General features: G+C 52.5%; 1 protein-coding gene across 2 annotated transcripts; it reads right to left on the bottom strand.

Moving 5' to 3' along the window:
- Positions 1 to 27,866, bottom strand: LOC111144152 (adaptor related protein complex 1 mu 1 subunit). 2 transcript variants are annotated; one of them, XM_022498325.1, is made up of 13 exons: positions 27,701 to 27,866; positions 22,054 to 22,210; positions 20,624 to 20,691; positions 18,895 to 19,025; positions 18,037 to 18,184; positions 16,693 to 16,728; positions 8,950 to 9,076; positions 7,712 to 7,854; positions 7,329 to 7,400; positions 6,758 to 6,916; positions 1,647 to 1,772; positions 1,004 to 1,079; positions 1 to 883 (listed from the first exon to the last, which is right to left on the bottom strand). In XM_022498325.1, the coding sequence occupies exons 1-13, from the start codon at positions 27,740 to 27,742 to the stop codon at positions 861 to 863; spliced, it is 1,308 nt and encodes a 435-aa protein (XP_022354033.1). In that variant the 5' UTR covers positions 27,743 to 27,866; the 3' UTR covers positions 1 to 860. The 2 variants fall into 2 exon arrangements, with proteins under 2 accessions (XP_022354033.1, XP_022354032.1); XM_022498324.1 differs by lacking the exon at positions 16,693 to 16,728.
- Between the last annotated feature and the right edge of the window lie 97 nt (positions 27,867 to 27,963).

Genomic DNA, 27,963 nt, shown 5'->3' with positions numbered 1-27,963 from the left:
TTTAAGTAATGGAATTTAATGTAATCGTGACACGAACATAGACAGGGTGGTGGTGGGGTGACCCAGCACAGATGGGGGTGACTTGTGCCCCCAGCCCTCTGAGGTCACCACCTCCTGTGGGACAAACACTGATGTGGCTGAGTGACAGCATCGCACGGTGCGGCGGACTCTGGGAGAGCATCTCCGAGAGGCCTCAGTGAGGGTTGGGGGGAGGCCGGGAGCCCCCAAGGAGGAGCCTCTGCCGCAGAGGCGCGGGCCGGGGTCAGGCCAGGCATGGGAGGGAACCCAGTGTCACGGGGGCCTCGCTGCGGAGGAGGGCACTGTGCCCTCACTAAGTGCTGCCCCAGAGCTTCAGGACAAAGGGCGGGAGGCACGGACAGTGGGGTGAACGTAAACAACCACGAACAGATGGGGCAGAAACTAGGAACACTCATGAAGCTGTAACATTCGACAGAACAGCAACCGAACAGCGGCCCAGCCGGCCTGGCCAGAGGCCGCGTGCAGCCAGTGGCTGGGTGAGCGTCTCCCCATCTTTTTGGTGCCTGGGGGCTCAACAGCACAGAAGGCTGTATTTGATCTCTAGAGGGAAAGATTTCATTTCCTTCCCCTCAAACTGACTCAGGGGGCAGAGAAACAAGACTTCTCGAAGACGAGCCTCGTCCAGAAGAGACCCAGAGACAAGAGTGGCAACGGCAGAGCAGGTGTGCCTGGAAGAGGAGGGGTCCCCGGGAGGAGCCAGGAGGGTGGCCGGTGGCCAGGGGTGCCCCCCCTCCATCCAGCAGGCTTGGCAGGTGCTTCCTCCTGGTGCTTCTGCCAGGAGCCCCAGCACCGGGGCCGGGGGGCGCTGGCTGCAGGGCCCCTCACTGGGTCCGAAGCTGGTAATCTAAAATCAGGGAGGGAGGCGTTGGTTTTCTGCTCTGTACCTGGGTCGGGGTGGGGGGGAAGTCCCCGCCCCCAGACCCAGGGGCTGCTGCACACCCACCGCCCTCTCAGCCATGCGCACCTCCGTTCTGAGTGATGTAGCGAACCCACGGCAGGGCCTGGTAGCCGCTCTTCTCGATGATCTTCAGGTAGCGCACCTAGGGCACAGGCAGCAGGGCATATATGCACTGTCCCCTCCTTGTCCTCCTCCCCAACCCCCTCCCAAGGTCAGGGAGGGAAGGCTGTGACGAGGACCAGGACAGCACAGGCAGAGAAGGAGACAGGTGGGGTGGGGCCTGTCACTTGCTGATGCCAAGGGAGGGAGGAGTCACTGTGGAAGGGGTGGGAGAGAGCTGGAGGTGCACCCTCAGGCCCAGCGCTCCAGCAGACTCCTGGGGAGGGGGGCCCATAGTTCCCTGCCCCTCACAGACTTGCCACGGAGGTGCCTAGGGAAACAGGCCCTGTGGTGGCAAGTATGTGGCCACTAGAGGCTTGGACTCGAGTTCTGGGGGTCAAACGAATCTCTGAGCTTGGGGCTGAAGTGCGGGGTCAGGTCCGAGTAGACAGGTGTGGAGAGAGGCAGAAGCAGGGCAGCACCGTGGCGCCCCAGGACAGGCTGTCCAGCACCCTCGCTGAAGTGGTCATCTGCAGCTCTCTGAGCCGGGGCGGACAGCCGGGCCTGGCCACGTCTGCTCCGGGGCCCTGGCGACCCCGGCCATACGCACCTGGATGCCAGAGGTAGTGAAGTAGGGGATCTCAAACTTGACGCTGATCGGGGGCTTGCCCTCCTTGTCCTCCGCCTCCACGCTGGGCAGGCCAAAGTGGGCCCGCATCAGGTACTCCTTGCCCCCCTGGAGGAGCAGACGAGCAGAGACGGTCAGGCGGACAGCTGCCCCCAGAGAGTTCCAGGTTGCTGGCCTGGCCAGTGAGCCCCTTCCTGCGTGGCCATGGTCACCCAGAGTCTCGGCTTCTCCAGCGCACTTACACTCACCTAGGCCTCACGGACTGTCCGGCCAGCTGTGCCGGGGAAAATCGGTGAATCCCAAGCATCGAGAGAGTTTCACAAACTCTCAGGGAGGGTAGACTAGTCGCTGCAAGGAAGCCTAGCCCGACAGGCCTCGGGAAGGAAGGAGTGGGGCACAGAGCACCGAGACAGACAGACAGTGCAGGTGCCTCTGTGGGACACGGGCCTCCTGGCCCAGGCCAGAGTCCAAGTGAACACCCCCACATGTCCAACGTCCAGGCAGCATGTGTAAGCAAGAGGGGAAAGGTTCAAGTGAGGGACGGTGAACAGAGAGAGGTGACAAAAGAGACCAGGGTCGGGGGCTGACCATGAGCTGGACTGGAGTCCTGCTCCCAGAGGGCTAGGGCGGGGGCAGCTCTGGCCCCAGAGGCTGAGCAGTGGCTCTGGAGATGGGGCCTGAGGCAGAGCTAGGAAGAACTGGAAGCCCAGTCCTGCATAGGAGGAAGGCATCGTGCTCTGGTTGTCCAGGGGCCCGGTGTGCCTTGCCTACAGCAGGGGGAGCAAAGAGAGCCCAGCTCTGGCCACACCAAGAACCATGTAGGCCTCAATACCCAGGCTCTTGGAAGGAGTGGTGCCGACCAGCTGCCTCCACCCCGAGCCGGGGGCTGTCCTCGCACTTCTCGGGTAGAGCAGAGCTGTGCCCTGGTTCCCCAGGGCGGCACTCAGGCTCCCTGCCCTGGGACGGTGCCAGTCTCTGCTCACCACCCCTGGGGCTGGCGTGAGAGCGGGGACTCTGCCTGAGTCAGGCACATGTGCTGAGTAAAGACTCTGGGACAATGAGGGAAGAATAATGGGGTCCTAACAGCAGACAAAGCAGGTGGTAAAGGAATAAAATCAGCTCCACCAGCCTGTGTATGAGGCAATAACCAGACCCCAAATCTGGGCCTTACGAAGACAAAAGGGAAAAGGAAAGCAAAAGCACCTGCAGGGGGCAGGCCCTCCCGGTGGGGCAGTGGAAGTGGGCTCCCCTACCCTGGGTCTGTCATGTTGATGTCCATGGGTCTGATTCTCCCACGAACGAGGCAGGCCTCCAGGCTGGCTCACAGCCCAAAACACAGCTCTATGCTGGAACAGCAGACAAAAGATCCCCCAACAGGAGGACCAGGTGAAACAGAGTGGGGGCTACTGTCACCGGGGAGAATTCAGGGCAAGAAGGGAGGCCAGGCCACAGTCCTGGAGGCTGCAGTCCTGTGTCCACAGGGAAGGGATCATAGTCCCGAGTATCCACAGGCATGAGCTAACACGGCCACAACCTCTGTTAAGCAGATGCTAGATGACGGGCAGAGGGCACCAGAGGAAGGCAGCGCCAAGCGGGCAGACCTCGAGGGCTCCCTACCCCGATAACAGAAGCCTCGTCCTCCTATCAAGTGCATCTGCGGCATTTACAAACTCGGACCTTCTGTTAGCACACGACAAACATGCCAAGAAATCCCAGAAATAGAAACAGTCCAAACAACGCTCTCTGGCTCCAGCACTCCCTTAGTGAGGACAGATGAAAGTCAGAAGGCCCGCCCCCTAGGAACTTAGGAAAGAACCACAGGGCGCTTGGGTGGCTCAGGTGGTTGAGTGCCTGACTCGTGATTTTAGCTCAGGTCATGATCTTGGGGTCCCGCACTGGGCTCTGCACCCAGCAGACAGTCTGCTTGAGATTCTCTTGCCCTCTGCCCCTCCCCCCATGCTCATGCACGCTTGCTCTAAAATTAATAAATACATCTTTAAAAACAACAACAATAATCAACTCTATCCAGTTACAGAATTTCTAGATGAGCAAGTCAAATATTATGTGTCAGAAACTATGGGTTACACAGGTAAGGCGGGGCTCAGAGGAACATCTATGGCTTAAATACTTGTATTAATATAAATTTTAATACAAAATCATCAAATGAAAATATCTAACTTGAAAAATTAGAACAAAAAAAGGATGAAGAAATTCAAATCAAAGACTTGTAAAAGACAGAAAAATATTACAACAAAATTAAAAAGCAAACCTGGAAAATAAAAACAAAAAGATAAGCTGCTAGGCAGCCTTCTCCAGGGAACCAGAAGGCCCAAAGACACACAAGAAGAAAGAATAAGGAAGAAGTAACTGTTATAGGTGAATGGGAGGGAAAAAAGACCTTCTCCAACTGCATAAAGCAGACAATGATGAAAATCTGCTCAGGATGGATCATTTTGTGTTTTTTTTTTTTTTTTAAGATTTTATTTATTTATTTGACAGAGATCACAAGTAGACAGAGAGGCAGGCAGAGAGAGAGAGAGAGGGAAGCAGGCTCCCTGCTGAGCAGAGAGCCCGATGCGGGACTCGATCCCAGGACCCTGAGATCATGACCTGAGCCAAAGGCAGCGGCTTAACCCACTGAGCCACCCAGGTGCCCCAGGATGGATCATTTTGAAGGGAAATATAATTTACCCAGTCTCCGACAGAAATGGAAACTCTGAATGACCTGATTTCTACAGAAGAGATGAAAGTAGTCAAGATCTGGAAGGTCACATGGCCAAATTCTATCAACCTTCTCAAGACCAGACGATGTCCTGGCCACTTAACTGTTCTGCAGCATGGAGATGGGACACAGAATACTTACAAAGCAGGCAGAACACAAACACTGGCAGACAGTACGCCAAAAAAAACAGCCTCATCAAAGTGAAACAGGTCATCAAAGTGAAAATGTCACATACAATGTTACTGATAGAATCCAATGATGCATGGAAAAGGAAAGATTAGGCGGAGTTTGCCAGAATGCAGAGACAGTCCAGCTCCACCCACTGACAGACCCAAACTGAGACACACTGAAGGGGCACCTGGATAAGTCTGTCACCCATTTGTGTCAAAACCGCAGTAAAGTGGGGCTGGGTCGAATCCACAGCCCAGTGCAGTGTCGGACTTGGAAGGGACACCTGACTGGCATCTCCGGGTTGGGGCAAGACCAGGCGGCCATTGTCCACCGCGTCTTACAGGTCCCAGAGACAGAAGCCAAAGCAAGGAGGCGCCAGAGCCATCAAATGCACGAGAAGAGCAGAGAAGGGAAAACTGTCTTTGGCTGAAATGATAGGGGAGGATATCTGAAAACCCATGGGAACTGAAAGAAAAACTACCCCAAAGCAGACACCCGGTAAGGAACCAGGGCAGAAATTACCATGCAAATAGCGGCTACCCACTGGAGGGCACAGCGGAAGACCAGACCCCACTCACCAAGACGCTGACTTAAAGCTCATCTTAATGAGAAATGTGCAAACCGGCAGGAGCCCTGGGGGCTTCTGACAGTTGGGGGGCTTTCTGCGGCTTTCATCTGGTTCTGGACACACAGATGTATCCCCGCTGAGGATATTCATTGAGCTGTCCACATTTCATCTGTCTACTTTTTTGCATGTTGTACTTCGATGAAAGTACTTTTTAAAGCAAGAGAGAAGCTATGTGAGGTACATAAGGTAAACGTGAAGATAGTCCCAAAGCACTGAGGTGACACTGGCACAAAGCCTCATAAAGGTGTTTGCACTTCCGACTTGACTTATAAATTTAGTGCCAACAAACTGATTCTAAAGCTTATAAGGAACACCGAACAAGTAAGCAAGCAAGAATCACCAGGAAACAAACAAGTGATGTGTGTATGGGAGGATGGGAGTAAGTTCGGGTGGGGTGGGCCTGGCCTTATCAGATGTTAAAACAGAGAATAAAGCCCTGAGTTAAAATATGGCCTTGCTGCATGGACAGAGAGACAACAGGACATTCAGAAAGACATCTTTCACCGTGTGAAAATCTGATATTTAATAAACATGGCATTTCAAAGCACTGGGGAGAAGACGGACCTTTTAGTAAATGATATTCAAAAACTGGACAGCTATTTGGAAAAAGATAAAACAGAACCTGCACCTCCCCCCATTTACCAGACCCAGCTCTGAAAGCACCTAAAATCTAAGGTGAAAACTGCCACCATACAGGTTCTAGAAGTAAATATGGATGAATTCCTTTACATCTGGGAATAGTAAAGCTTTTCAAAGCATGACTTATAATTCAGATGTTATAAAAGGAAAAGATCAAGAAATCTGACATTAAATAATAATGAAACAAAGGATTAATTGAATCAAAAAAGGTCATACAGCAAGAACTACCAGAAACAAAGCCAAGAGAAACATTAAATGGGGGAAAACCATTTGCAACTTACATCAAAGAAAAAGTGCTCATTTTGCTTATATAGAAAGAGCTCTCGGAAATGAAGGAAATGACGAAACCTGACAGAAAAATGAGCAAAAGGTGGCTGCTACAGCTTCCAGAGAAAGAAACGCAAATGGCCCTCAGACATAAGAAAAGGTGCTCCATCTTGTTTACAAGAAGAAAATGGCGGCGGGCCATAACCGGCACGGGAGCACACATCCACCTTCCAGGCCCTCTGGGCACCACTGGCTGCACACCCGGACTCCAGTGCTGAAAATCCTGAACACAAGCCAGGCAGCTGGGCCAGCCTGAAGTGTTCTACATTCCTGGAGCTGGTACTGGATTCCCGAAACCCACGCTGCTCAGGCCGAAAGGCAGTCTGGTCCCCTCGAGGGAAGCTGAGTTCTGAACCAGTGTCAGAGAGAGGGCAAGGGGGGTGGGGGTGCTGCCCCGATGCAGAAGACAGGCCGTTCACGCACAAGCTGCCTCTCCCAGCTCCAGCTTCCTCTTCCTCTCTTTGCTCAGCCAGCCCCTCAGCTCTGTCCACTGGCCTCCCAGAATCCCCAGGTGGGGATCACAGCTCTGTGCCACTGTGGTGGGGACAGGGAGCAGGTGCAGTGTGCCTGGAAGTCAAGGGGCATCCCACTGAAAAGGGCACTCACCGGGAAGGACTTGATGGACCACACAATCTCGCTGTTCTCGGGGACCCACTTGACACTCCCCACTGTCGTCTTGAACTTGGGGGAGTCGGCATCGTTGGGCACGGGGATGTGGATCTCCACGTTATTGGCTGTCGACCGCCGCTTGAACTGGCTCTTGGCCTGGAGATGAGGCCGGTGCAGCCAAGGTTTTGGAAGGCACAGGTGAGAGCCCAGCCCCCACCCAGCCTGTTCCCACCAGGGCCCTACACCCCTTGGCCTGTCCTGTGGGCCCCACCAAGCCGACCCCCAGTCCTCTAGGCACAGCTCACATCCTCTCAACCACCTGAGATTCTCCCTATGCCCTCCAGTCCCTTTGACCTTCAGGGCTCCCCGTCCTTCCCTCTGGCTCACAATGAGGCAGCACAAGCATCAGTCACAGGCCTTATCTCCCAGGATAGGGAGGACAGAGGCATGGGGCCTCTGCCCTGCTTAGGACCCTGTGCCAAAGGCCCTGAACAGGCGGGGTCATCCACCAGCCCCCTCTTTCTGCCCGCATCCCCAAGCTAACTCTGTGTGCGGGCTGCACGCGCACCTTGATCATGTACTCGATGCGGCTGTGGGAATGCTTCTCAATCACGGACTCGATCCATATCAAGGGCTTGACCTGTTGAGGAGAGTGAAGGTGGCACTCACACATGGTCATTTTACACAGGCCCATCTCACAGAAGGGAAACCGAGGCCCAGGGCAAGGGACTATCTGCCTGGGTGTAAGCCCAGCGTGCCAACACCCAGGGCTATCGAAGGAGTCCACAGCCAGACTGGGATGGACATCAAGACCAAGGGGTCTCCGTGAAAATGCAGAACACATCACGGGGGCTGCTTAGAATGGGGTCTGGCCCCTCAGAAAGTGCAGCGCCCCGGGCTGTGGAACATGGGCTCTGTGGAGCCTGGGCGGGGGCCTGTGGGCACACTCACATGTGTGTTGAGGCGGTAGGACATGAGCTCAAACTCGCCATCTGGAGGGATGAAGGAGATGGTGCGGTCATTCTCAAAGCGTGAGAGTCGCACACACTGGTGGAATTTCACGTCCTCCAGCTCCACGGACTTGCTTTTGCCACCTGGGGTGGGTGGGGCAAGGGTGAGGGGCGGGACAGATCCTAGGTCCTCTGGGTCTCTCTGTCAGCGACACTCCCATTGTTTGGGGCTTACCCCTGGCAGAGCAGAGCTGCCTCTCAAATCTGTGGGTCATGACGGCCAAGGGGCTTGGGTTCCCAGGCAACCTCCCCTGTCCCTCCTTAGCCCCTCGGAAGCCTTGTCGCATCCCGACACTGGGCACATGCTGAGGGCAGGGCTGGGTGGCCTGGTTCAGTCTGAGTCCGCAGCAGCTAGGCCAAGGTCTAGCCAGGGCTGCCATTCAGGAACGTTTGCCGAATGACCAGTAGACCAGGGTGGCAATGCACAGTGACGGCTCAGGGCTCCCAGGGTGCCCTGGCCCCATCATCATCCCTTGGGTTCTGGGTTCCTGTCTTGGTTTTCTACCCCCCCAGAGGAGCTGTGCAGGCCAGGCCCAGTCAGAGACAGGAGCTGCCCTGATGGCCCAACACCGGAGAGACCCTCAGTTCTGCTGCTGTGGAGGTAGGTCTGACAGTGCGGCCATAGCTCCTGCGGCTGGCGGTCCAGTTTGCAAACACAGAGCCTCAGGAAGCCAGGCCCCGGGGGTCTCCCACCACATCCAGGCCAGATGGGAGAGCTAGAGCCACTGTGTGTGGCCTTCCAGCAGCCCGGACCCCATGCCCCATGCAGGGGCAGGAGCTCCGCAGGGAGGGGAAAGAATAAGTCCTAACCTTGAGCCCGCTGCTCTCTCCACGATGGTATAGGGCGGGGTCACGGACCTGCTGCGTGACCCTCCCGGAACTTAACATCTAAGGCACTGGCCCGTGTCCTCTGGCCCATGGGGCCAGAGGGGAGTTGACTTTAGGATCAAGTGAGGGGACTTGACTTTAGGATCTTCCCTCTTCCGTACTTTCTATGTCCGGGTATTGATTTGTTAGTTTTCATAGCTGTCTCGTACACAACGTGAAAATGTGTCTGAAGCAAGTGCTTGAGATCCGCGTGTTCCCTCACGCAGCTAACTATCCCCTCAGCTCTGCTCTGAGCTCAGCAGGAGGCCCGCTCCAGCCACAGGGACGCAGTGGGGTTGGCGGGGTACTCACGGCCCGTGTTGTCGAAGAGGACCTTGTCGTTGAGGCCCAGGCGCAGCTCGGGCATGCCAGACAGGAAGACCCGCATCTTGATGGAACCAACGATCTCGCTGCGTAGCACGTTGCCATTGGCACTGACCTGGGGGGTGGTGAGGTGGGTGTGATGGGACATCCCACTCACCAGCTGCCCCTTCTCGATGCCCTTCTCACCATCCCCTGAGCTGGGTGAGCCTCACCTGCCTCTCATCTAGCCTCTGTGCCAGGGCCTCAGGCCACGCGGGCAGGCCTCTTTCGGAGCAGGCCATACTTGCTTTCTTCTACTTCTACTACTTCCTAAAGATGGGGTTTCCAGGACCCTGACCCCTCCCTGCTCCCCAGGGGTGCCCTGAAGTCTGGTACCACCGATCCAAAATAACAGTGCATTTACACAGGTACAGTAACTGACGGAGCCCTTTCTCTGCTCCGTGTGGGGCTCTGCGTGCCTCGACAGCCTGCAGGCCAGGGTTCTGACTCGGGCAACCCTCTACCTCACGTGCAGACCAGGAAGCAACTGAGCGCAATGAGACAGTCACGGCAGGCCAACAAGCAAGCCCTGAGACTGTCCTGAGAGAGCCAGGCTGCTGCAACACTTCTTGACACACAAGGACACTGAGGCACAGAGCAGAGGCCACGTGGTGGCTGGCAGAGGTGCTGGGGCCACAGCTGGGACTGCCACCCCATATCAGCATGTCCACATGCACAGGCGAGAACCAGGGCTGTGAACACAGGGGCCCAGAGGGGCCAGCCACACTCCCGTGGTGCAGGGCTGCCTCTCTCGGGAGAGGAGGAGGAGAACCCGTCCAGCCTTTAACTGGAGTGTCTGGAGAGCCCCGCATGCACACAGGTGAGCCCTCTACCTCTGAGGGAGGCACAGACCTGAGGCACCAAGTAGATGACAACCCCAGAAAAGGCACACAACAGGCCAGAAGGCCCTGCACAGTCTGGCTCCATCACCCCCATCCTCGCAGCTCACACCACTCTAGCCACACTGTCCCCCACTGACCCCAGTGGGCAGGTACCTCCCTGTCCCCACGGCACACAGCAGCCACCTCTTCCTCCCCTGCCTCTCGCCAGCTCTGCCTGCCCATCTCTGCCCCTCCTCAGGTGACGGGCTGTGTCAGGCTGCTCACCGCTGGGCCAGCATGAGGACAGCACCTGGGGGCAGAAGGTCTTCAGAGAGCACGTGCTAATGGGGGCCCTTGCTGGCCAGCCAGGCTCTGGCACTGACTGGCCTTACTCAGGAGGCCCTCGAGGCTCCCAGAGGTGACTGTCCCTAGATTGGGAGGGCCGTCTTCCCCTTGGGGAGTAGGAACTCCTCAGCCCCCTGTAACTGAGCACATGAGCTGGGAAGGCAGGCTCAGGAAGGGCGCAGCCCAAGAGGCTAATCTCAGTTCTGCGGGCAGCAACCAGGCCGGGTGGGCACAGCAGAGACGGTTGCTGAGCTGCTGAAGGACCCCACTGCGTCCAGATCACCAGAATCTGGAGGCCCATGTTGACTCAGCTGCTGGCTCTGCAATCAGACCCCGGAGTCTGGTGTACTGACACATCGGGGTATCCACACCTCATGCTGCCCTGTGTATGGAAGAAAAGGGCTCCTTCGGGCACAGACGCATGCTGGGGTGCACTGTGCTGCAGTGAACTCGAGGTGCCTTCACATAGAGCTATTTAGAAGCTACTCCTTGGGATTTGCTCTTCTAGCCCAGGACACTCTAGAGCCTGAGAGACCATGTTCTGGGCACAATAAACAATTCAGATAAAGGTCCCGAGACAGGAGAGGCCTGTGGTTACCGAGGCCACTGACTTGCTCCACGACTTTAACAGTAAGAAGGCAAATATGATCACGTTAAGTCCACTGGGAGAATCTGTTGGGGAAGCCCTATTGACAATTCCACAACGGGGAACTCCACCTTCCAGGAATCCCACCCAGGGATGGGAGACGCCCCAAACACATGTCTGAGGATGAATAAGTTTGCCTATTTCTGCACTGTCTGCAGCACCTGGAAATGGGCACAACCAAGTGAGCCGCACAATGGGACTGGCCCAGTCATGGTAATCTCTGAAGGGGAGACGGAGCAGGTTGAAGGTAACATGGCGCCGGCTCTCATTCCCCTTCCCTGCCGCTGACTAACAATGACAGACCTAGGCAGGGCGCACGGGCACCACGGAAGACTGGAAGGCACAGCAGGGGATCTGGGAAGAACCCCTCTCGGTGTAGGAGAGCGCCCTCCCCACCTCCCCTTCGTGCAGAAGTGCAGAGGAAATCTGGAAGTGGAAGTGAGCACTAGGGTGCAGACAGAGCTTGCAGAATCCTCTAGCTCTGGTTTTAGGACCAGAAGGGGAACTCCTGCCTCTTAGAGCAAGTACAGAAATCCTCTAATTCCCCCCTTTTGTCTGTTCTCTCACACCCAGGCCCCAGGCCACATAACTGCTGTTCCCAGAGGGTGGGGCAAACCCAGGATGGGAGCCCACTGCAGACAAGCATGACAGAACGGGGATCAAGAGTCCTCAGTTGGTCACAGAACCAAAAAGGATGCCCAAGGCAACTGGAAAGTACCAGAAAGATAGCTGAGAATGAGGAGTCCAGGAAAACAAACGCATGCACTTGTTTACGTCTCCACGGAGCTCTCTAGAACTAGGCAAGGGTGGCTATGATGCTCATTAGTATGCCATAGGCTTTGAGATACAAACTGCACAGTCCCAGACTGACCACCGGGTGGTGCATACTCCGGATAAGCTCAAAGAGCAAACAGCACGAAGGCTTTGAAAACTGAACTGATACTCATCGCCCATGGACTGGGGGGGTGCAACTTGTGGCCTGAACCTAACCAGGTCAACTGTCAGCTGAAATACAAATAATGACGCTTCTGGTATAATCTAAACAATACCTAGAATCTTAGAATATTCAAAAAGTCCAGGATCAAATCTAAAAATACTTGGCATACAAAGAACCATGAAAACTTTAGCTCAGATGGAAAAATACAGTCAACAGGTCCCAACCCTGATGCAAACGCTAGGATTATCTGACAAAGACTTTAAACAGCTAAGTAAAAATCACAAAGACCCTGGTAGCAAATGTTAAATAGAAAGTCTCAGCAGAGAAACAGATTACAGGAAGAAGGATCAAATGGAATTTTTAGAGCTAATAAATACAATGACTGAAATACAAAACTTGTTGGATGGGCTCAATAGCAGAATGGGGACAAAACAGGAAAGGGTCAGTGAATTTGAAGACAGATCAAAAGGAATCATCCAATCTAAACAACCAAAAGAAAAAAAAAGTTGGGATAAAATGAACAGAGCCTCAGAACCCTTGGGTCACTGACAAAAGGTCTAACATTCATGTCCCTGGAGTTTGAAAGGAAGGAGAAAGAGTGAAGTGATGCAAACCTATTTAAGGAAACACTGGCTGAAAAAAATCCCAATTTCTATAGAAGATGTAAGCCTATAGATTTGAGAAGCCAAACAAATCCCAAACAATAGAACCCAAAGATACCCATACCCAGACACATCATGATCTAGCTGCTAAAAATGAAAGACAAACACAAAATTTGGAAGGCATCCTAAGAAATGCAATGCCCTACAGGGGACAAGGATTTGAGTGACTGTGGATTTCTCACCAGGAAGCATGTAGCCCTGAGGGATGGCAGGACATTTTCAAGGGATCAAAGGAGAACTGTCAACCCAGAATTTGATATCCAGTCAAAACATCCTCCAGAATGAAGGTGAAAGGAAGACATTCTCAGATGAGGGAAAACCAAGTGGACCTGTTCTGAAGGAACGGCTAAAAGCAGTTCTACCACTTAGGTGGAAGGGACAAGATCCCAGAAGGAAACCTGGAAAGTCAGGAAATGAAGGGAAAGCAACAGAACTGGCAAATGTCTGGGTTATGTGGAAGACTGTTATTCTTCCACTCTTGACTGCTGTCAGTGTTTGAGAATTAAAAGCAAAAATCTTAACATTGTCTGGGACGCCTGGGTGGCTCAGTCGGTTAAGCATCTGCCTTTGGCTCAGGTTAGGATTCCAGGCTCCCTACTCAGTAGGGAGTCTGCCTGTCCCTCTCCCTCTTCCCCTCCCTGCTTCTCATGTTCTCCCTCACTTCCTCACTCACATTCTCATGTCCTCTCAAAAAAATAAATAAAATCGTTAAAAAAAAAATCTTAACACTGTCTGTTGTGGTTTCCAATGTATCTAGATGGATATATGGAACAACTCTAGCATCAAGGGGTAGGAAAGTTTCTGGATTCCAACTGAAATGATACAATATATATTGATTCTAAGTAGACGATGAAAAGATAAGTATGCATTTTATAGCAACAACATTTTATAGAAAAAAAAAACTATACAGAAATATAGTAATGACCACAATGAAGAAATGAAATGGAAAACTAAAAATATCCAGACCATAGAAGGATAGAGGGGAAAAAAAAACCCAAAGGAATAAAAAACAGAGGGAACAAAAAGAAAACAAGTAATACAATGGTAGATTTTAATCTAACAAATTAATAATTACTATAAGTATAAATGCTCTAAACATATCAATTAAAAGACAAACTCCTAGAATAGATTTTAAAAAAATGACCCAGTTTGAGCACTGGATAATATATGGAAGTGTTAAATCACTATATTGTATACCTGAAACTAATATTATACTGTATGTTACCTTACTGGAATTTACATAAAAACCTTTTAAAAATGACCCAGTTATATGCTGTCTACAAGATATATGATACATGTAAGTTATATAATAAAATATATATAATAATATATATTTTATTATATATAATAAAATATTTTATATATTTTATACATAAAATTTATTTTATATATAAAATTTAATATAAAATTTATATATTATATATATAATAAAATATATATAATTTATTATATATAATAAAATATATATAATTTATTATATATAATAAAATATATATAATTTATTATATATAATAAAATATATATTTTATATATATATATATATAAAACATGTAAGTTATATAATAAAATATAATAAAAATAAAAGGACAGGGTGCGTGCCTGGCTTAGTCGGTAGAGTGTGTGACTCTTGATCTCAGGGTTGTGAGTTTGAGCCCCAAACTAGGGGTAGAGATTACTAAAAAATAAGATCTTTAAAAATAAAAGGATTAGAAAAAGAAGTAAAAGGATAGAAAGACACATAATGTGTAAACACTGATTGAAAGAATTCTGGTATAACAATATTAATAACGGACTTCAGAGCAAAAAAAATTACTAGGGATAAAGAGGGACATTATATAATGATAAAAGAAAGGGTTGGTTCATCAAGGAAACATAAGAATCCTAAATGTGCTTGTGCTTATCGGCACAGTGTCAAAATCTGCTAAGCAAAGGCATTAATTTACCATTAACAGCTGGAGCTTTTAACACTGTCAATAATAGAACTAGTAGACAGAAAATTAGCAAAATAAGCTAGAAGAATTGAACAACATCACCAACCAAGAGGGTTTAATTGGCATTGATAGAACACTCCACCCAACAAAAGCAAAATATACATTTTTTTCAAGTGCATAGGAACATTCACCAAGATAAGATTATATTCTGGGTCATAAAATAAACTTTAACAAAATTTAAAGAACCAACATTATTAAAAGTATATTCTTAGATGATAATGCAATTAAATTAAAAATCAGTGACACAGAAAAATTTGTGAACACTTAAAAATTAAACAACACACTTTTGTTAAATAATCTATGGGTCAAAAAGGAAGTCTCAAGGGAAATCTGAACATATCCTTAACAAAAATGAAAATCCAACAAACCAGTTATGGGTTGCAGCTAACACAGAACTTATACATTAACAGCATTAAATATTTATATTAGAAAAGAGGAGCAAAATAAACTCAAATCACAGAGAAGAAAATAATGGTGCTAATAGCAGAAATCAATGAAATTGAAAACAGGAAAACAACAGAAAAAATCAATGAAACCAAAAGCCACTTCTTGGTAAAGATCGATAAAATAGATGAAACTCTCACAAAACTGACAAAGAAAAAAAAAACGACATATGGCCAATATCTGGAATGAAAGAGGGGACAACAGCATAGACCCTGCAGACATTAAAGAGACAATAAGGGAATACCATAAACAACACTATGCATATAAACTCAATGACTTTGAGGAAATGGAACAGCTTCTTAAAAACAACACACTACCAAAACTCACCCAAGATGAAAGAGAAAATCTGAATAATTCTATAACCATTACAGGATTGAAATTTGTAGCTAAAATATCCTGAAAAAATTGTAGCTAAAATATCCTGCCTGGGTGGCTCAGTTGGTTAAGTGTTCAATTCTTGATTTTGACCTAGGTCATGATCTCAGGGTGGTGAGATCGAGCCCCATAATAGGCTCCGCACTGGGCATGGAGCCTGCTTAAGATTCTCTCTCTCCTTGTGCCCATCCTCTCTTAAAACAAAAATTCTGAAAAAGATATCTCTAGGCTCAGAGAGTTTCACAGGTGAATTCCACTAAATAAATTAAAAATACACAATTTATGATACCTTCAAAAAAATGAAATAGTTAGGTATAACTCTAACAAAACATGCACATGGTAAAAAACTACCAAACGTTGATGAAAGAAATCAAAGATGACCTAACCAGAGAAAGAGATATATAGCACTTGTGGCTTCTGAGACTTAATATACTAAAGATATCAATTTTCTCCCATACTGATTAACAGAGTTATTTAGTAAAACACCAATCAAAATCCCAGCAGGATCTTTTTGTAGATAAGACAAGCCAATTCTAAAATTTTATACAAAGGAATTAAATATCTAAAACAATTCTGAAAAAGAAGAATGTTGGCAGGACCACACAGTCTGATTTTCAGACTTAATAAAGTCACAGTTATGAAAACAGTGAGGTATGGGCGAATGAACAGATATACAGATCAATGGAAGAGTAGAGAGTCCAGAAATAGACTCACATGAATATAGCCAGTTGCTTTCTGACAAAAATATAAAAGCAATTCAGTGGAGAAAGGGATAGTTTGAAAAAAAAAAATGATACTGGAACAACTATAAAACACTGTTCCAGGTACAAAAAAAAAAAATGCATATAAACCTCCTACCTTATATAAAACTTAACTCAAAACTGATCATAAATGTAAAACTATAAAACTTTCTGAAGAAATTTAAGAAGAAACCTATATGACCTTCGGTTTGGCAATGAGTTCTCAGACATGGCACCAAAAGCACACAGACTAAAAAATCAGTAATTGGACTTTGTCAAAATTAAAAACTTTTGTCCTGTGAAACACACTACACCGGAAGCATGAAAAGACAAGTGACAGACCAGGAAAAAACATCTGCAAATCACATCTGATGAAATACACGAATACAAGAATACACGAAGAACTTTCAAAATCCAACAATCAGGAAAAAAAACAACCCAGTTTAAAAATACTCAAAAGACATGAAAAGACACTTCTCCAAAGATGATATATGGATGACAAAGAAGCACACGAAGAGGTGGTTATAGTTAGCCATCAGGAAAATTAAAACTTACAAATTAAAGCCACGACTAGCTAACACGACACACCGATGAGGATGGCGAAAATCAAAACACCAACCGAGGGTGTGGGACAGCCAGAACGCCGCTCCACTGCTGGTGGAAAGGCGAAGATGCTGCAGCCACTTTGGAAGACGGTTTGGCAGTTTCTTACAAAGTTAACACACACTTACCATATGACCCAGCAATCTCACTCCTGGAAATTTGCCCTAGAGAAATGAAACCTGTCCACACGCAAACCTGTATGTGAAACGTTTACAGCATCTCTATTCACAACTCCCCAACACTGGGAACAACCCAACAGCCCTTCAGTCAGTGAATGGACCCACAAGGTGTGGTTCAGGATATAAAATAAATGTAAGTAAATATAAGAATAAACAAACTTTTGATAAACATGGTAACTCGGATGAATCTTAAAGACATTATGCTAAGTGGAAGCCAGACTCAAAAGGCCACATACTGTATGATTCCGTTCATAGGATAATCCCAAAACAACACTAGAGTAGACCCCCTTTATCTGCAGGAGATACGTTCCAAGACCCCATGGATGCCTGAAGCCAGACAATAGGCAGACAATAACAAAACTTCTATGTACTATGTTTTTTCCTATACATATATTTCTCTAATAAAGTTTAATTTATCAACGAGGCACAGTGAGAGATGAACAATGAACTAATAATAAAAACGGACAATTAGAACAATATACTATACAAGGTATGTGAATATGGTTTCTCTCTCTCAACATGTGATGTACTAGACCACGGGCCTGGTGGTGCAGCGTGAGGCTGCTACCGACCTTCTGACAATAATCCGGAGGACCACCCTTGGATTCCAGACCGCGGTTGACTGGGGAAGAGAAACCATGGAGGGTGGGGGCTACTGGACAGTGAAGGGGACCAGAGTGGTGGCCGCTGGGCAGAGGGGAAGGTGGAAGGCGGGGACTACCAACGGGTGGCAGGAGGGAGGCTTCAGCGGGGATGTGTATCCCCATTACAGCAGTGGGCTATAAAAATCTGCGCATGTGCTAAATTTAACAGACAAGAAGCTCAATTTTACTTAGTGAAAATTTAAAAAATAAAATCAAAGGAAAAAGCAAACCTGCACAAAACAGCCAAACAACAACAAGGAAAGAAGCTGTGGGAGAACCACACGTTGCTGCTCTCAGCTTTACGGAGAGACCACGCGTTTGTGGATGTGTAGATGGGCTAGGATGACAGCGCGTCTTCAGTGAGGTGGTCTGTCTGCATGTGGAGGCCTTTGCCTTCTCACTTTGCGCCCTGCTTTAAACAGCAACAGCGCAGTGTGCCCGCACAGACCTGAATAGGAACAAGAGCTAGCGCGAGAGCACAGGCACCCCAGGGGCCCCGCAGGGCCTAACCTGAACCGCTGGCCAGCATCACACAGAAAGTAAACGTCTCTCAGGGCCTGGCTAGTTTTAAAAGTCTAGCTGCTTTTTCTTCAATCACAGAGAGGACAAAACTTCTCTAAAAGCAGCAAAGAAAGGAAAGGGAGCCTACCAAGAGGTTGACAGATTCGATGACGTCCAAGAACACCTCATTCTTCCGGTACTTGATGCCCTCGGACCGCCAGGACACTGCGTTGGTGACGGTGGCTGGGGGCCTCGGGGCCCCCGTTTCCAGCTTGTGGCCTTCCTGAGTGATGTATCTGTGGGACCACACCCAGGGTCAGGAGCTGGGGCACCGGCATTTGGAAAACAGTCAAGAAGCCCCAACAAACTCATTACACTGAGTGTAGAGCATGCAATTTGGGGGCAGGGGGTGGCAAGGAGACAGCAGTGGAGAGGAAAACAAGGAATGGACACCACCTGCTCTCCTGCTGGGCAGGTGGAGGGGACCGACCCCTGGGGGGGGAAGCTGGTGACCCTGATCCCACCTGGGGACTGATGGGTGCAGGATGCCAGCCAGTGATGTGGCTTCTCCAAGTGTCCCCTGCACCATGTAAAATGGGGAGCCATGCCCCTCACACAAAGAGTGAAGGTGAAGCTTTCGCCACGGGGCCTGGTGCCCAGGAGGGACTTGATCCGTCTGCCCCGGTGCAAAGGGCAGGGCTGCCAAGAAGAATGTGCTTTTCTCTCGGCCTCATGTATGACAGTGAAAACAGAGGGAGGTGACTCCCTAACGACAAGGCATGTAGTGCACCACCTAGCACGAGCGACATGCTTGTGGTGTGCAGGGACGCTGAATGGCCAAGAATCTACGACCACCCAGGAGCCCGCAAATGCCCAGGTTGGGCCGGAGACGGAGACAGCATGGCAGCTCACAACGGGAAGGCGCTTTCGTTTCCTCCTGTCTCCACACCTGATGACATCAACGCTGTGATGTCGCCAGGCCTGGGTCCCCACCCTGCCCACTCACTCCTGCAGGATCTTGCTGTCGGTGGTCTGGGGGTAGCCGAAGTCCATGAGCTCATCCAGCAGCTCGTAGATGATGACAAAGTTATCACGAATACTCTCCTCCTCCAGCTCCTTGAAGTACTCAGAGAACACCTGCGGTGGGGCGGCAGATGGGTGACACGGGGCCAAGCGAGGGGAAGCGCCTGCAGGAAGCCCCTTGGCCTTCAGGCCCCAGAGCCCACAGCCCTCTTGCCCACCCGCTGCATCTGCCCATGTGCAAGGCTGGGTGACAGGCCACTGATGAGGCCTCAGGCGCGGCAACTGGGCAGGAGAATAGCACTGGCTGCCAGAGAGGCAGGGAGCAGGCTTCGGGCAGGGCCGGCATCCTTGGGGGCCTGGCAGAGCTCTGCATCTCCATCCCTGTGGGTCTCCTCTCCTCTCCATCCCAATGGTCCCCACTGGGTCTAGGGTCCCATTAGAGCTTCTCTTTAATCCCCACTGTTAACTGTCACCCTGAGCATGTCACAAGTGACTCAGGTGAGGGGTAAGAGCCACTGGGGACAGAACAAGGAGTTCTTCTGAACTCTTCCAACTCCCCTGAGCTGTGACACATCTCCCCCAGTTCAACAGGAAATTAAGAGGATCAAAGAAGGGAAGGGAGAAAAGTTTCATTAGCACTAACCCTAAAGGAAAGTCACCAAGGCAAAAAGGAAATGCCAAACGCTGCAGGGAGAAGAAACTTCCTCCTTCCCCCCTCTCTGGTCCACTGATACCCCTCTGCATCCTGGGACCAGCCGCTGGGCCTCTCTCTACTCAGAAGTCATTCCTGCACCGGCGCCACTGCTCTGGGATGAGCACCTACTCCTCAGCCTGGACTCGGGCTCCCCGGGGGATACACACTCTCCTGCCCCTGTGTTCTCATCGCCCAGACCAGCCCATTCCCCAGTGTTCAGCACTTGTGGCTCCTGAGCTAGCTGCACACGGCACCACCTGGGGGACCACAGCTCTCCTGGGCCCACCCAGGCCTCCTGGGTCTGGTTCTCCACTTTCTTCAACCCCCCAGCCCCTGCTCCAGTCAGGCCCTCCATTTGCCCTGTGGAAGCTTGCAGCAACTTCCTCACTGGCCTCCTGCCGCCTTCTAGTTCCTCCTCCATTTAGCAGCCTGCCAGATGATCTCAACTCCAGTCAGGTCTTGTCAATCTCCTGCTTCAAGTTCCCCACCATCTCTCATCACTCTTGGAATGAAATCCAAATTCCCCCCAGCCCCTGCATGTCCCTAACCCCAGTCCAGCTCTGCCAACCTTGCTGACCTCAGCCCCACACTGTCCTGAGCACACTGGCCAGCCTGATGCTTCCTGACCGTACAATCCCACATGCACTCCTGGCCCAGGGCCTTTGTGTGTGCTGCTCTCCCGGCCTCCCCATCTCTGAGCAGAATCTGGTTCTGCCCTCCTCCTGGCTAGCCTACCTTGCTAAGCTCTGACTCTCAGCTGGATGCCCACCACCCTTCCCCAGCCAATCCTGGATTCAGGGCGCACTGACCTGCCCTGAGCTCTGCCTTTTATTCACTTTCCCCTCCTCACCATGTCAGATGGACAACGAAGGCCATAAAATCCCACACGTGGGGCAGCTGGAGCTCCCCCTTCCCATTTTCCGGGGTTCTAGCCCCGCAACTCCCTAGGGTGCTGCAGCCCTCAGTGGGTGTGGGCAGAGGCCCGTAGCAGAGCCAGGGTGACTGTGGTTTGACTCACCTGAACCACCTTATAAAGGAAGGAGAACACCAGCGACACGCATGCGTTCTTCTTCGATGTGGCGACCACTGATTAGCAGCCCCAGTTAAGGAATGTTCCGAGGCCTGGGCTGGTATCTCGCAGACCCCGATTCACCACAGGTCTGAGGGGGGACCCCACAGCCATGCGGAGTTCAGAACCTCCCTCAACCCAACTCCAGACATTCACTTGGCCTTTAGTGAGTTACTGAGCTTATGACCTGAGCCAGGGCTAAGACACAGCAGTCACCCAACATGGTCCCAGCCCCAAGGGAGTCCTCCATGTCAGAGAGGCAGCAAGGGGCACAGGGAACCCACCCCGGCCACTGGGCTGCCTTGAGGAGCTGCTACCTGAGCCGAGAGCCAAAGCCCAGGGTGGTGGTGGGGGTGCACCTCAGGTGGGGTGAACGTCCCGGTGTGGGGAGCAGAAAGCAGGACCACAACTGGTCCTTCCCCAAAGCGAATGGTTTAGGCGATCCCCCTGAGGCCCACGGCTCCACAGCCAGGCTCTGGCGGAGACAGCCAGGGCCAGCGCCGGCTCAAGCCCTTCCTACAAGCCTTGGCTCCTAAAGCAAACCTTTCTAACGGACTCTCCATTTTCCTACTTGTTTGATGGGGGCCTGACAGTGGATTCATCGAGGTGATGTGTGTAACATGTGCGGCACAGACTATTCCTCCAACACAGGGGAGGGTCCCTGCCTCACGGGGTCAGCGTGTGCTACACACTTCCTGTTCCTTTCCCCTAAAGGGCCTCAAGCCACCTGGGGAGGCTGGTTCCTCCACTGCAGGCCCATGTGCTATGCCCTGGACATGCCCGTTCATGACACACCCGTGCCGCCCAGCCCCTGGGGCTAAGCCCGGAGCTCCAGACAGAAGGGATGGCGGGGCCCATGTCCACCTCACTTCCTGCCCAGAGCAGGGACCCAGGAAACCGATGGTGGGCCAGTCAAAGGAGTGCTGGCCTCTGTCCTCCAGCCTGGGATCACCTGCCCTTCTGCTGCTTTCTAAGGAGGGACAGCAGGCCCTCAAGGTTCTGCTGGAAACTGTCACCAACAGTGGAACCAGGGAGCAGGAAGGGGATGTTGGGCAGCAGCACCCAGAGAGGTGAGCGGCTGCCGTCTCCTCCCCGGGCCCGACTGGGAACTGGTCAGACGGCTCCTGCTGTGCTCACACCACCACCACCTCCAAACCTGGGCGGCCACCACCCAGACCCAGGGCAGCTTCACAGACCACCAACCCCTGGGCTACAGGCTGCCTGTGGTACTCTGGAGCCACCCCCGAGTCCCTCCAGAGCGGGAGGGGAAGGAGCAACAGAGGCTGCAGGAGCGGGACCTCCGGGAGCTCTCGGTCGCCCGTGCGTGCCTGTGTGTGTGCGCACAGCAGGCCCCGGGGAGCTGCCCCGCAAAGGGATACGATACAGATTGTTGTGCTTGATCCACATGAAGCGGACGCCCCCGTGGGCCAGGATGGGCGACAGCATCCCTTCCTCCTCCTTCTCCATCAGGATAGGCATGAAGTGCTCCACCTCCGACATGTCCACGTCACCGCGGTAATTCCGGCAGATGAGCACCTGGGTAGGGCGGGGAGGAACACTGCTTTCACCGTGAGCCCACAAGCCAGGTGCCTGGAGTGGGAAGGTGGCTAGTCACAGCCCTGTCCATCAGAGACTCCAGGCCATGCTGATCTCTGTCCCCCAGGGAATTCCTCAAGGAGCGCGTTTCCCAAAGTGGGCCAGCCGGCTGCTCTGCAGGGGAGCGGAACAGAGGACAAGGGTCTGGGACTGAGCCAACTGTAGGGTGCCAGGTTAAAACAACATCCTGTCAGCTCTCGCAATGCAGACCTTCCCAGAGCCTTGCCTGTGCTAACACATCCCACTCTTCTGCCTGTGTGAGGGTGCCCACCCATTCAGGGGACACTGCTGAATGTTTGTGTCCACCAGAACCCCCCTGTGGCCTGAGAAGCACCTCCTAGCGCTGCTGCTTCCTTCTTGCTCTTTCACAGCCCCTGTGTGAGGACACGCAGCACCCAGAACCCTCGTCTGCTGCTCCCGGAGACTTGACATGGGGCAAGCACTTTGGGAAAGTCTGGCAGGCTCTCACACAGGGAGACCTAGCGTCCATTCCTCTCTTAGGTATCTACCCAAGAGAAGGGAAATCGTACATGTACACCAAGACCCGTATTCGCTGCAGCTTTACTGTAAATAGATCAGGCTGGAAGGAGAGCCACCGTCCTCTGACGGGCGAATGGAAATAAGAACTCTGTCCATCCACAGCCCAGAAGGCTCCTCAGTCACGACAAGGAACGACTACTGCCATGGGTGGCAGCATGAGGGACTCCTAGAACCACTGGGCCAGGTGAGCAACCAGACAACGGGCAGAATATACCGGCCCAGGGGACTGCATTCACATAAAGCCCTTGCAAGGGGTGACAGAAAACACGCCCATGGCAGCCCGGGGATGGGCTCGACACAAGGGGAGTGAGGAAGCCTCGGGGGTGATGGACTGTGTACATGTGGCTTCCTGGGTTTACACAATGACCGAACTCATCAAATAAATGCGGTTTGGACCATGAAAGCGACCCCTCCCGGAAGAGATAAAGAGGATGCCGAGCTCTGCCAGGCTGCACAATGCTCTCTCTGGAGACGGTGTTCCGGGCGGCCGTGCCTGAGTCAGCCGTGGGCCCCTGGTTGCCTGCGTGTGCCGGGCTGCTGCCACGAGCCCGGGAGGACAGCGGCAGCAGGACTCAGCACCAAGGCAAGAGGGGCCCTGCGGAGCTGACCACGCTGGCAGCGCCAGCCTCAGAACCTCTAGTTCCACAAAATACACTGTCTTTGTTGTTTCAAGCCAGAGAGAAAATCAGAGAGAGTCAAAAACGAGAATCTCTTTCCTAGTTTCCCTTTCCTGATCTGTGTCCTCTTCCTGCGAGGTCCAGAAGGCCTTAGGGAGCCAGTACCCAGTGGGTAAGCTCATGGGCACGTGGGCCAGGCCCGGGCTACTCCTTGCCAGGAACAGACAAGGCAGGACTGTTACTTTTAGAAAGATGCACAGTCTACCTGTGGTCACACGGCCTGTCCGCAGTCACACAAGCCAGCAGAGGTGAGTCTGGATTCTAACCAGTTCTCGCCCCCTGCATGGTCCCTTCTGCTCCCTGAACATTGCTTTCCTGGCTTCTCAAGGCCCAGCTTCTTCCCCAGGTATACAGTTTTGGGGGCTGCTGTTGGCAGGGAGCCCCAAGTCCCCAGCATGGTCAGAGGAAAGAGCAGGGAGCAACTTCTCTCGCTCACCTTCTTCACCAGGGCTGAAGAGAGGCCCGCTCACCACCACAGCAGGCACTGGGTGCCCCTATGCCGTACACTGGGCCGGACCTGGAGACACGGAGGTGACCAAAACAGAGTCCCTGCACTGGGACGCTTGCTTAAGAGGAACTGAGAGCCTCCCGAGGGTGTGACCTTCTAACTGAGGCCGGAAGGGACGGGGGGATAGAGGCAGGGGGACCAAGATAGCTGAAGCCACGGGGTAGAGTCAGGGGTGCAGCCCATGGTGGGACCTGCGAGTGCTGGGTAGGTGGAGTGAGGAGAACCTCAGAACTTGGGCTGCAAGTCCCGGATGAGAGGACAAAGGCAGGAGACAGGACAGATTGAAGGGGGGCAGGCAACGTTGATGAGACAAACCTCTATCCTTATGGCTACTCTTGACCCCCACAATTTCTTCCCCACAAAAAGAGGGGTCTTCTTATGCAGAACTCAGACTGGGATTCTCCCTGCTGAAACTGCTGTCTACCGCAGTCTCCCCAATCCTGAAAGCAAACTGCATGTTGAACCCCATGGCAAACTGGTTCTGCATGGCTCCGCCGATGCCTCTCAGTCCATCTCACCCCTACCCTCACTCCCCCACCCCCAGGTCACTCCATTCCAGCCATCCTGGTCCCCTCGCCGCTCTCTGAGCCCTCCACATCTGTTCCTGCCTCAAGGCCTCCGCACCTGCAGCTCCCTCTGCCCAGAACGCCCCGGCCTCTTCTAACTTCTCAAGCCTCAGGTCAGGCGGCACCTCCCCCAAGAAGTCGGAGAGAGCAGACCCTGTCCCTCCCTAGCCCAGCTCCACTTGTCCTTCACTGCCCACAGCACCGCTGCACTATAATTTCTATCCTCTTTCATGGTCTGTCCCTTCTGCCAGAGTCTAACACTCCCTGAGAACGATGACCACTTCTAACTCGTTCACAACTGTGTCCCAGCACCCACAACAAAGCCTGATCCCGGTGGGTGCTCAGTGAATGTCTGTGGGGTGAACATGGGGTGAGGAGAGAAAGGAGGCCGGGATAATGCCCAGGTCTCCAATGAGGGCAGTCCCGTGGATGGCGGTATCACTCACTGAGATGGGGAGAGAGCCGGTCTGGGGTGGCAGTGAGCTCATTTTGGGAAATGCCAGGTCTGTGGTGGCTGTGGGACCTCTGAGGTGTCCCAGAGGACGACGGATCTCCAGATAAGTACTCTGGACTGTGGCACAAACTTGAGTCCCTGGTATAGGGACGTGAATCAAAGCCTGCCCAAAGTGTGGGTGGGACTCCTAGGCCTGAGCAGGAGGAGTCAACATCCAAGGGGAGAGGCCAGTACATGGAGACAGAAATGGGCAAAATAAGAGGGAGCAGCAACTTGGAGACCAAAGGGAGCCCACCGAGGAGTATGGTAGTGGTGTCAGAAGCTGCAGAGAAACAAGAAAGGGCAAGGAGATGTCCATGAAGGCTGTCTAGCAGCTAACTGTGGCCATGCTGGTTTCCCTGGTGATCAGAGGTTCTGGCTGGCAGATAGACATGTGGTCATGAATTTCTTAATGGGCCATTACCTTACTTTTTATTAAATACAGTCTGCACAAAAGGTCCTTTTAAAACCTGAGGTCCATGGGGAATGGAGTAATAAACAGCATGATGGTTGCTGAGGACAGGAGGCAAGTCCATGACTGCCCTGGGAGCGTCCCGAAAGGCAGGTCTGGTCATGCTCCTTGCCGTCTACAATCTCCTCTGGTGGCTCCTGTTTCTCGGGATCCCACTGGCCCCTTATGTTCCTCATTCCCATCTGGACATCCTCAACCACCCACGGCCCTGCTGGTGCCAGCCTCCAGGCTCCAGCATTACCCAGGTCTTCTGGCTCACCAGCCCCAGCAGGCCGCCCCGACCCCTCAGGCCAACCATGATGCTTCCATGTCCACCTGACTGTCACCTGGTCCCAGCTCTGGCACCTCCCTCCTCCAGGAAGCCTGTTGTAACTACTCGTCCTTCTGCAGCCAAAACTGAGGTTGGCATCTATATTACCTGGGGCTGTGTCCACACCCTCGCAAGCTACCTAGATCTGACCATTTGGATCCATCTGCTTCCATGTGTCTCCCCTGCTAGTCCTTGAGGCCCCAAATGGCGTTAATAAGGATGGTGGGCCATGGGTGGTACAAACCCATCTCAAACGTCTGCTCAGAGAGTTTGCACAGTAACACCAAAACCAGCCTGTGTGAGCAGTGAGGAAAACAAGGCTCAGAGAAGGGAAGGTACTTGCCTGAGGTCACACAGCTGAGCAGCAGAGGTGGGTTTTGAACTCAGCCCTAACTGCACAGTCACGATAAGACAGTCTGCACTGGGCTTGGTGCATGCTAGGTGCTCATGAAATGTTTGCGGAAGGAATGAGAGATCTGACATAAGGCAGCCTTTGGGAACCCGGGACACAGTGGCTCCGGTGGAAGGAAGAACACGCGTGACAAGAACACTAGGAACACTGCACCCACTTGGCCCCCGTGTGCCCTGTGTCTTCCCTTGCCTGAGGGCTGGGGAAGGGAGTCCAGCACCGGGCCTCACTAGTTGTTGACTTTGGGTGGCATCCAGGGCAGGTGACCCACTCGAGGGACTCTCAGAAAGTGTTAGAGGGCGGAACTCTGGGACAGGGGCAGGAAGGGATAGCCACCTGACCTCTCCACTCCCCACTGCTTCGGAGCTGACTCCTACTTGCCCCCCTGGGCCCAATGCCCACCTCTCTTCCAGTGATCCACGCAGGACTGGTTTAGCATTGTCGGTAGTGTTCCTCTTACGTCCAGATGCAAGAGGCCAATACTCTCACTTGCCTAGTGAGGACAGACTTGGGGGAAGGCAGCAGCCCCCCTGGAAAGGCTCTGAGATCCCTCCTTGAAGAAGTTTTCCTGGAGTCCCCTGAGAATGGCGCCTGGGTCCTAGTCATGTGCAACTCTACCTTTAGGTCTCAGCCAGATTTGTCACTCCCTCCCGGAAGCCCTCCCTGACCCCCAGCCATGGCACAGTCTCTTATTACATCGTTACTGCTTCATGATGGCAACTGACATTGATTCGTGCTTCCTGAGATCAGTGTCCCTTTCTCCCACCAGACTGCGAGCTCCAGAAGGATTCCGATTTTGCTTACCAAAGGCAGCCCGAGGCTAAGCAACCCTAACGGGTGCTCTCCAAATATCAGCTGACTCCTAGACCTGCCATTCTGTGGCTGGTGTGACCTTGGGCAGGTGGCGCGCCTCTCTGTGCCTCAGTTTCTACCTCTGTAAAATGCCCCTCCCACCATCCACTTCACTTAATCCTGTAACTAACTCTGTGTCACTCCGAACATTAAGAAATTCACGCGGGGACTGGCCAAGAGAAATCACCGGATAAGGAGGGCGGGACTGGCTCGAGGGCACACTGTCCCCGACACGCCTCACCACAACCGGCCAAGGGTCGCACGGCCCCTGAGCGCCAGTCCTGGCTTCGAAGCCGACTGAGGCCCGCCCTCCCAGCTGCCTCGGGTTCCCCTATGCCCCCACGGAGGCTTGAGCACCCGACCCACAGTGGGAGGGGGGCCATGCAGGTGTGTTACCTAGCAACAGGGCGGGGCTCCCGGATGGAAGCCCCCGCCAGGTTACCTAGCAACAGGGTGGGGCCCTGAGGTGAGGTCGACCAGCCTCCTCGCCTAAGACTAGGGTGGGTCCCATTGGCGGGTTACCTAGCAACAGGGTGGGTCCCCTCCAGGGGGCGAGGCCCCACCAGTTGCCTGGCAACGGGGAGGGTGGAGAGCCGTCTGTACCTTGCCCTTTAGGTCCAGCACGTAGACGGCGCTGGCGGACATGACGGCTGCGGGAAGCCTCGGCAGCTGCCGAGGGCGGCGGCGACGGCGGGGACTGCCGGGCGTTGAGCAAGGCCGGGCGCACCCCGCGACAGTTCGCCTCCACTTCCGGTCCGGGGAGCCGCGCGCGGACCGTTATGTCCGGTCGGGGAGGGGCTGCCAGAAAGGCGCAGGCGCGAGGCGGAGTATGCGCAGGCGCAGTACACCCGATGTGACCTTATTTC

Source organism: Enhydra lutris, unplaced genomic scaffold, assembly GCF_002288905.1.
Source record: "Enhydra lutris kenyoni isolate GAN:26980312 unplaced genomic scaffold, ASM228890v2 scaffoldscaffold10, whole genome shotgun sequence".
NCBI lineage: Eukaryota > Metazoa > Chordata > Mammalia > Carnivora > Mustelidae > Enhydra > Enhydra lutris.
This window is presented reverse-complemented; position numbering and strand designations above follow the sequence as displayed.

What these genes read in the sequence shown, in the direction of transcription:
- LOC111144152 (XM_022498325.1), bottom strand. Translation starts at nt 27,742, where the DNA reads ATGTCCGCCAGCGCCGTCTACGTGCTGGACCTAAAGGGCAAG. An exon ending in TGAGATTGCTGGGTCATATG is followed by an intron (nt 9,077 to 16,692) that starts GTAAGTGTGTGT and finishes ACCACCCCCCAG; the next exon opens with GTCAGTGCCAATGGCAACGT. An exon ending in TCACTACCTCTGGCATCCAG is followed by an intron (nt 1,080 to 1,646) that starts GTGCGTATGGCC and finishes CCTGTGCCCTAG; the next exon opens with GTGCGCTACCTGAAGATCAT.